The 10,194-nt window shown below is 38.8% G+C and overlaps 1 protein-coding gene across 1 annotated transcript; it reads right to left on the bottom strand.

Annotated features, from left to right (window-relative positions):
- Positions 1-7,794: 7,794 nt before the first annotated feature.
- gdf15 (Growth differentiation factor-15) lies at positions 7,795-9,983 on the bottom strand. Its single transcript, XM_028019675.1, has 2 exons — positions 9,397-9,983; positions 7,795-8,956 (listed from the first exon to the last, which is right to left on the bottom strand). The coding sequence occupies exons 1-2, from the start codon at positions 9,797-9,799 to the stop codon at positions 8,199-8,201; spliced, it is 1,161 nt and encodes a 386-aa protein (XP_027875476.1). The 5' UTR covers positions 9,800-9,983; the 3' UTR covers positions 7,795-8,198.
- Between the last annotated feature and the right edge of the window lie 211 nt (positions 9,984-10,194).

Below are 10,194 nucleotides of genomic sequence, written 5' to 3'. Positions count from 1 at the left end.
TTCCAATATTTCACTCATCATCTGATTCACAGTTTGCTAATAAAAACTTACCACCTGTCAGCAACTGTCTATTTTCAGCTGGAGCCTTAACAGGAAATCTGGTTTTAGCTGTTTCACCCACTTCCATGATTTCAGTAAAAGGGAACTTTAATGTCGCAACTTTGAGGTCTTTTAGAAAAAAAAGCTCAAAGTCTAGTTTCACTTACTACACGGACCTCGACCTGTGAAGCTGGAACTTGTCCCTCTAAGGTCAGAGTTTTTTCATGATCTAAAGCTTGCCAGATACGTGTTTCACTTATCTGACATATTTTCATTGCTTGGAAAGAAAAGTTGTACTTTGTGGGGTTTTATTTGGCAAACAAGAGACTGAAACTTATCTAACAGAAGATATTTTAGATTTCTTTGGAAGAAAGATTTAATTTATTTCATTTCATAGGTATACTTGAAAAAAATAAGATATGAGATATTAGAATGCTCTTTTAACATTTATCAGAAGTCTGGGTTTCTGTTGCTCTTTTTTCAGAGTAACTTCCTCCAGATGTAGAAACACTTACAGTGTTGTGAATCATATTTATTTTTCTATTAGCATCCTTTTTCCATCCATCCATCCATCCATTTTCTTTACACCCATGTCCCTAGTGGGGTCAGGAGGGGTGCTGGATCCTATCTCCAGCAAAGGTTTTGAGCGAGAGGCGGGGTACACCCTGGCAACACAGAGACAGACAGAACAACCAACCAGGCACACGCACACTCACACCTAGGGAGAATTTAGAGAGACCAATTAACCTGACAGTTATGTTTTTAGACTGTGGGAGGAAGCCGGAGTACCCGGAGAGAACCCACGCATGCAGGGAAAACATGCAAACTCCATGCAGAAAGACCCCGGGCTGGGAATTGAACCCAGGACCTTCTTGCTGCAAGGGAACAGTGCTACCAACTGCGCCACTGTGCAGCCCATAGCAGCCTTTTTGTCACATTTAAATATTTCAGTCAAACAAATGTTAACATCAGACAAAGATAAAATAAGTCTAAAAATGATCCAAACCAATTTGGTGTTGTGTGATAAAGTAACTACAGAGACAACTGCAATCAGGTATTATTAGTGATAACTAGCAATGAATCTTTTCCATCTCTGTTGAAGAACTTTGGTCCAATTTTCTTTGCATAATTGTAATTCAGCCACAGTGGAAGGTTTTTAAGCCTGTTTAATGTCACACAAAAATGCCTTTCCTTCATGACTTTTTTCCTGGTTTTTTGTTGTTGTTTTTTTGCTTATGAGCAGACTTCACGTCTCCATCGATTGTGACAAGTTGTTTAGGTCTATAAAATGCATTGTGGTACAACCACCATGTTTGACTATAGTCATTTTTATACTCTTTGGAAACACTGTGGTAGTTTTACATCATATGTCCCACATCTTCATAAAAATTGCCTTTTCATGTAGTCATCGAGATGTCTGTTGGTAGATGAGAGGAAGGTTTTTGTGTTCTTTACAGTCAGCAGTGTTTTTGGGTGTTAGATACATTTTTGGCCCAGTCTCTTTCTTATTATCCAATCATAACTTTAACAGAGGTAGGAGAGGCCTGCAGTGCTTTAGATGTTTTAGACTTCATGGATGAGTTGATTCACTCTTGGAGTAATTTTGCCTGGGAAGGTTCTCCACTGTTCTATGTTTCCTTCATGTGTGGATAATGATTCACACCTTGGTCCTTTAGAGTCCCAAAGCCTTAGGAATAGCTTTGTAACCCTTTCCAGACTCAGAGACATCAGAGACTCTGTCTCCTGGTTGTTTTTGAATTTGTTTAAACCAGGGTATGATGCGCTGCTTTAGGATTTTTTAACCCACTTCAATGTTATCAAACAAGTTCTGTTTACGGGCTGTTCTTGGTTTAATGGAACGGGCGATAATCAGGAGTTTTGGTTCAAAACACCTGATTTGAACCAAAAATATGTTGTTTTATAGTTAATCTGTGATGTAATAATGATAGGCAATTATATTTTCCACATGGTATCAATTTTGTTTGAATAACTAATTAATAATAATAATGATGATAATTTTTGCCCTAATAAATAATATCATCTTCTGGAACCAGCTTTTTGTAAGTATAGTGGTCGTCATATCTGATGTATAACTTTGTTTGTTTATCTAAAACATTTAAGTGTGACACAAAGGGAAATTAGAATAAATCTTCAACGGGCAAATAGGTTTTCTCAGTGATTAACATAAAATTTGTAAATTCTGATTTGTTTTTCACGTTTCCATGGAAGTTGTGACTCTTACAAGTCTTCTGAACCCTAAAACTAAGGCTTTCTTTGGTTATGTTTACATTTATTCAGTAATGGTCTAGTAACTCAATCTACATGGAAAGGTAAATTGAGGAAAATGTTGCATATCAATGAAAGCAAAGTCTGATCGTTCAAATTCATCTCAGAATTATGGAACTTTTTTCTTTCTCATTTTTTTAACAACAGGGACTTAAAAGACCAAATATTTTTTCTATACCAAACTTGCTTTCAAATTTCTGCATCTGGACATCATCCAAAAAGCTATCAGATTTAAACATCCTTTAGCTCTTGCAAGAAATTGTTTAAAAATAGCAGTTATTGTCAATGTAATACCATGTGGTTACTTTTATTATTCCAGATCATGGAATTGAACAGAACCCGGCTCCAGGAGAACTGCACTGATGCCTGTTTGCATCCCAGTTCCTCCACAGGTGTAGCTGTGGGCCTCTCACTCTTCGTTATCTTCCTTACCATTGTGATCGGAGTGCTTGCGTTCATATACTGGAGTAAAATCAGAACTGTGCTGGGGTCCGTACAGAGAAGAGACCAGGAGAAGGAGATTTCTGCTGAAAGCCCACAAAGTGATGATAACCAGTACACCAGTATGACCAGAGAACAGCTCCAGCCCCAGCCTCAGTCTCCAATCTATGAAAACCTGGGAAATAAGAAGGCTCCGTTCAACAGGCCTGCTGCAGAACCGAGCAGGTAGACTATGTTGTGCATACTGAAAGATACTGAGAAGTGTGCGTGTGAATCAATTGTGTGACTTTTGAAACTGTCAGACTAGACTCCCAGCAGAACGAAAGCAGATAAAGTAATGCTCTATGAGTGTGTGTGCACTCGTGGGGGTGAGTGTATGCATGTGGGGTTGTGCCTGGGTGTGTGTGTGGGCGTGTATGCATGTGTGTGAGGCTGTGTGCATGTGCTTGAAGGTGGGGGCCTGGGGTTTATTTCTTTACTTTGGATTGCACAATCTTTATGCAATACATGCAGAAAACTACCTACCTTCCCACAAGTATCTGCTCCTAGATTGATGCATTTCAAAGATAACTCTTCTCAGTTATTTAGCCGTGGCAGCTGGTTGGTCAGTCCTGGAGTTTTTTCCTAAAATGACAGACAGGAAAATCCACTCAGTTTGTGATGTAATGGTGCTTGCGCGTTTTGTCATTAGTTCAACTCTGTTTCTCCAAAGGTTACCTGCTCAGAGTGAAGAGGATGTGTACATTCAGTGTGAAGAGATAGATGATGGAATATACAGCAATGACCAGGAGTTTAACCCCAAACCGCCTGAGCCCCACGATGAAGACGTCTACCTCATGCCTGATTCCTGAAGGGAAGACTTCTGTGTCAAGCGCTGCATATTTGGAGACGTTTATGAATGAATGGATGAATTTCTTTTCACTATAGTCTTAAACACTGAGATTCTAATCAGAAAGAGCTTCAAAGACAGTGTAAGAAATACTATATATATACAGCATTATGGGGTACTTATGTTGCTGCGTTTGTTGACTGATTGTAAATAGAAAAGTTTGTGAACCACAATTTGTCTATGAGGTCTTTCCATACATTTTGTTGCCACATGTAATTGATAGTTGCAGTAGGAACCAGAAGTTTACATACACTGCATTAAAGGAATGGTCTATCAAGATGTCAAGAAAGAAATTGTGGCTCTCCACAAGTCTGATTCATTGTGGTAACACTTTATTTGAAGGGTTGTGCATAAAACTGACTGTCATAAGCATGGAGTCTTTATGAATATTTATGACTGTTGTAATGAAGTGTCATTTGGTAAATAATGACACTTTAATGCAAAGTTGATACTTTTAATGGACTTTTAATACAAATTTTAATAGAACTATGTGTAAAAGGGTCATTATTAACCGAATAATGCAAAGTTTACACTTTTAATGGACTTTTATTTACCGAATGATACTTTATGACAACAGTTGTAAACATTCATGAAGACTCCTTCATGTTTATGACTGTTGATATGACATGCTTATGGCAGTGTCATGTCAGTCTTATGCACACCCCTTAAAATAAAGTGTTATCTTTATTTACCACATGCCCAAACTGAAGAAAAAGAATGGAGCTCCAAATTAAAAAGAAAAAAAGTGTGTTAATGTGTTACATGTAATCGAATCCAGTTTATCTCAGTAAATATATTACTTGTTTATCTTAAGTAATAAAGTAAGTTTGGCCAACTTGATTTGATTTCATGTAAGAAATTTACACATTTGTTTTAGTGCATTCTGAATGTGCCTCATTCAATTAAAAACAATTAAAGGCAAATGCAAACAGCATAGAAATGTCCAACCATCATATCATTTCATACATTCTCTGTCTCAGACATAAATATAATTTGGTGTGAAATGTACAAACTGGGGGCTGCACAGTGTAGCAGCTGATAGCACTGTTGCTTTGCAGCAAGAAGGTCCTAGGTATGATTCCCAGCCCAGGGTCTTTCTACATGGAGTTTGCATGTTTCCCACAGTTCAAAAACATGACTGTCAGGTAAATTGGTGTCTCTAAATTCTCCCTACTTGTGAGTGTGCGTGCATGGTTGTTTGCTGTTACTCTACAAGCAGCAAAAATCACCAGATTGCAGTTTGCAGACCTTGACATCCTGAGGTCTGATGAAACTTAAACATAATGTGTGTGGATATAATGACTGATGTTACACCTCATTTAACCTTCAGAGAGCTGAGGGCAGGATAACAAGTGATGCCTGTACTTTACTCTGAAATTCTTTTATTTGTGTTGACATATATTTTATGGTTGGTCTTCCGAATGCTCTAACTTCATGGCAGCATTTTTTGTGTATTTTTCTTCTCTCCATGTTGTTTGCAGACGTGCTTAGAGTGAACTCACCCATTAAAGCATATTTTAAAACAACAATAATTATCATTTTGAGGTATGTGTGTCAGGATTCAGGGTCATTTTGGTTTTTCTATGTGTTTGATTACCTGCTTTCTTGTTCTATTGTGCTCAACCCCAAACTGTATCTTTTACTTTGGATCTGTCTATTCTTAGTTGTTGATTTATTTAGGATAGATCTGTTGGTTTGGTTTGACTTTACTGGCCGTAGTGTAATAAAAGAATAAACAAAGTTATAATGCAACTTATATGCTCTTACATTTGTAGCATCAACCAATAAATTACTATCATTGTACTTAGTTGTGCCTTAATCCCTTTAGATTTATATTCTGCCTATTTCCTACATTCTATAAAGTGTAAAGTTTGGGGTGTAGTTCATTTTATGGACTTATTTACATTAATCTCACTTTTTTGGGGGGTTTAGTGATGGCAACTTACTCTTTTGTGTTGAATTAACGTAAAAGTTACAAGTCTTTAACCTAAAGGAACTTTTCACTTTGATGTTACTTGAAACAATTAAGTTCAATGCCATATCTTACATGTTCATATCTTACGTCAGACGCAATGACACAAGCTTCACCAGGGACAGATCTTGTACACTCCAATCAATCAGTGCATCAAGCTCAATTCTTTATTCAAAGTAGTATGAACATTTTTTGTCTAATTAAACCCAGCAGATTGCATCCAGTTATTGACCTGCAGGATTCACTCCTCCTGGACAAACATGACCCAACAGCAGACAATTGCTTGCATTGTGTTGTTGACTTTACAGCAATCCCCCATACCAAGTGTGCATGTAGTGACAGTGGAGAGAAAAAAGTCCCCTTTAACAGGAAGAAACCTCCAGCAGAACCAGAACCTGGCTCAGTGCAACTATCCATCTGCCACAACTAACACGGGCTTTCAATGTTAATGAAAAGTTAAAAGTTAATAACAGGGAGTTTATTTAGCGTCATGCAAAATAAACATGATGCTTATTGTAGGAGCAATAGATGAAGTCAAACTCTGTGTTACTCTCTATCAACATAATGGCACCTGGAAACCTTAACATTTACTCAGATGGTGTTAAAAAAGAATTTCAGAAACTCTGGGCAAGAGAATTTTTACTGTTTTAATTTTACTTTGTGCTATTTCAGTTTCAGTCATACCAGGAAGCAGGAGGAGCCTGATGACTTTTCATGCTGCATATAGAGGAAGTTCTGAATAAATAAGATGCAACAATGCTTAATTAATGAAAAATAAATAAAAAGAAGAACTGACCAGTAAGGCACATAAAAATACAGAACAGACTCTGAGAGTTTCTGTTTTTGCTTTCGCTTTGCGTCTTCATATGCAGAAAAAATGTGTGCATCAGACCTGCTACTTACATGCACGTTGTGACATGTAACCTTTTATCCTCACTAAAATAAGATGAAATGTACTGTTCCTGTATTAGGTCAGCTGGTGTTTCTAAATTATTACATACCTTTTTGCTGTTGTTCTGACCGTTTTTAAGACTTTAAATCAGACTATGCTAAAAATGGTGGGGCTGAATCTGTCCTACTAACAACATTGAGCACAGAATTTTCTAAGTTTAACTGGAACTTAACACATTTCTGATTTCTAAATTCAATTGAATGCAGTACTACTGTAATCACCGTGAGAACAGGGCTAGGATTTTATTAGTAATTAGTTTTAGCTATACATTCGGCTATAGCCTACCCTTTGAGGACATTCATCATCCTGATGTGACCCAACATGAAAATAATTTTGACCCCGCTGATTTAAGTTGAGACTACGACTGAAATGAACCCTAACTATGGCGACCATGATAAAGACTGCTGACCTGACCCACTTGAGTAATTTGGGTGATATAACCAACCCAAGCAGTTCAGGATCTGATGGTGCAGATCTTTTTGTTCTTCCAAAATGTGTGGATGCTAAGAAGTTATCGTTCCAACAGAAGGCAACAGAATAGAAAGCTGTATATGACTGGGTAGAGGAGCAAATTAAACTGAGGTCTGATATATTTAGTGCCTGCTCGTGATTATCTGTTTATTTAGTTGTTCAAGGTTATTAGGTAGACTTATCCTTCAGTGCAATGACTTCATCAAAACAGTCGCAGGTCGGTGACCCTCACCTGTACTACTCATTAAAAGAGGTAGGGTTATTACACTGTAAACTTTTCTTTTTCTTTCTGCTACTGCGACTGGCTCATATCAAGGTGCCCTCTTTATTGCATTCATCTTTGTTCTCCGGTAACACAGCTCTGGCCTTGAATTGTGCCTTTGAGATTTCTGGTGGGGATTTCAGTTGTTGCCAAACATTACCTAGGCAGCACGGAAAGGAAATGACCAAAGGAAGATTTGATAATATGCCATAAAAATATTGTAAAGGTTTGTCTCCTGATATGCCAGTTTGGACTAAATTGCCCGGCAGCTTTCTTTTAAATTAATGAATCAAGGCGATGCTTAGCAACGCTTTCAAGGCCATCTGAGTGAGTAAGACCTTATCTGGTCGGAAACTCCCAGCCCCTCCCTGACTTTACTAATCTGAAAAGGTTTATTGTTTTCTTCCCAAAACATGTCAGGACGTTGATTTTTGTTTTAATCTATCAGATTTGCACAGTGATAAATTCAAGAAAAACAGTTATGTTTTTTTAAATTGAAGTTTTATTAATTTTCAATTATAGAAATGCATAAGACAACACTCAGAATATCAAAGTCCTATAAAACAATGCAGCTCAATGCATCTGGTGTAACGGAGCACAACAGTGATATAATAAAACAAATAATAAATAAACAAACATTAAATAAATACCTGGGATTTTTTTCCATTTATAGTGAATAAATGCACTTTTAATCAAGTCAAGTATTTAATTTATGAAATCCACCTTTTTAATAACTAACCTACGTCACACAAGATATTCTTCTTGTTTAATTTAATGCCATAATCCCTGGAGGAGCATCTATGGATGGATGGGTGAATGGATGGATGGATGGATGGGTGGATGGATGGAGTCTAAAGGCGTTGAAACAGTCTGTTGCATGTTCTGCTCAGGCACAGTGACATTTAGTGACGATGAAGTCGTTGAACAGAGTCAGCTTCAGCTTCCCCCTGCTGTCGTAGTGCATCAGCACCATGGGCTCGTACGCTGCCGGGACGCAGCAGGGCCGGGGCATCTCTCCCTTGGTGATCTGGTGCAGGCGGGACTTCACCTGTGTGTGCATGCTGGCCGGCTTGTAGTTGTGGGGGCAGGTGCCGTCACAGAAATGCATGGTGTACTCGGTTGGGGCCACCACCCAGTCCGTCCATCCGATATCTTTGAAGGACACGGTCACAGACTTCCGGCAGCACCACCCTCGCTCATCACAGTGGTCTTCCTTGTTTGAGCGGCGCCACCTTCCGCCCCGAGAGGGGACAGAGTCCTTTAGGCCCAGTTCCAGAGTCACAGTCGGCTTTAATTTAGAGGCTTTCCTGCTAAGTGGAGCCATCCCTACATCTACGACCAGTACTTGATCATCTATCCACATCCCTCTGCTTGCCTCAGAGCTGATGTCCAGGGTCACCCTTGGGATCATTGAATTGCTGTCATTGTAGGTCCATGCAGCAGAGTTTCTTGGCTTCATCCCATTAATTTTAACTTTGATGTATCTTCTAGTTTTGGGATTGTTACCTAAGCCAGAACCGGATACTTTCAGTTGTGCTTGTGCCATTGTCAGTTCAGAGTGAATTTTTGGGTTCTTTTGGAAAACAGCTCGATACCAAACAATGTGTCGCTGATCATCCTTCCGTAGAACATGCAACGGCTCGGCTAAAAGGCAAAAACAGAAGAAGGGTTTAATGAGATGACAAAATGGTGGCATTCTGACAGAGAAAACATAAACATTTCTAAAATTAAACTCAAAGACATCAGTGACATCAGTTGAAACGTGTTAACCTTTCATGCTCATGATTTTTAAAAGCTTGGAGGAATGTGTCTGCTTTCTTTCATAGATATTTGTTAGTACCAAAATTTTTCTATTTATCCAGAAATCTGCAATGACCAACTCCAACATTGACCTTAGAGACAAAAACCCATACCTTTAAACAATCAGCTTTACTTGAATGACGTTGTAGTTTTTCTAAACCCATTAATCATCTACTTCTTTTCTAATTTAGCTCAAGCTGCTCTCAAGCACCTTTGACATCAGTCCTGTAAGCATGACTATGACTGAGTTAGGTTAAAGTTTATTTGTAATGTCTTGTGTATACCTGGAAAGAGCACAGTGGACGTGTTGGACTGCCAGGTCTCCCTCACTGACTGGCTGGAGTTTCTCCTCATCTCGCTGATTTTTTCCCTGTAGAGCTTGAACATCTTCCTCAGCTCCCTCTGTGAGGCCTTCATGGCAGGCTTTGGCTCTTTGTCCAAACCCAGAGAGCCAAGGATCCCCTTCTTCACCGCCTCCAGGATTAGAGGCCCCCGGTCATCGACGTTGCTGGTCTCAAGCAAGCCTTGGCGCGCAGCGTCAGGCTGGAGTACCCCTGAGGTGGGGACCAACAGGAGCAGCAAGGTGTAAGAGGCGAGCAGAGCAGGAGTGTGTGATGTGAGCATGGTGAGTCTGCTGGCTAGGGTTGATTTATAAGTGCTCCACCACTGTGGAATGGGTTTGTCCATGTTCTGAGAAAAAGATTCTTCACATGCATTATTTATAGTGCTCCAGTGATGCCACACCCCTAGTTGAATAAGCCGGTCTGTGAATGGCTTAGTGTGGGCCACATGCAGAAATGAGGCAACATTTTGAAGGATTGAGTTATGTGGGATGAGGATAGATCTGTAAATGTGGAATTCATTTGAATTACATTTTGATCACATAGTTCCTAAAGAATAAATTCTTTATTTAGGTTTTAGACATTTTATTTTCTGTAGCTCTGCAGGTTTTATGTAACATGTATTTACCTCTCTCTTTTTTTTTACTTAAGTGAATTTAACAGTTCTTTGGGTTGTTTTTTTTTATTTAATTTAAATTCTGATGCATTTGATAATTACAGTAGAATTACTGATGAATTTAG

Source organism: Xiphophorus couchianus, chromosome 6 (genome assembly GCF_001444195.1).
Source record: "Xiphophorus couchianus chromosome 6, X_couchianus-1.0, whole genome shotgun sequence".
In the NCBI taxonomy this organism is placed as follows: domain Eukaryota; kingdom Metazoa; phylum Chordata; class Actinopteri; order Cyprinodontiformes; family Poeciliidae; genus Xiphophorus; species Xiphophorus couchianus.
The sequence above is the reverse complement of the archived record's forward strand: the minus strand, read 5'-3'. Positions and strand labels throughout refer to the sequence as shown.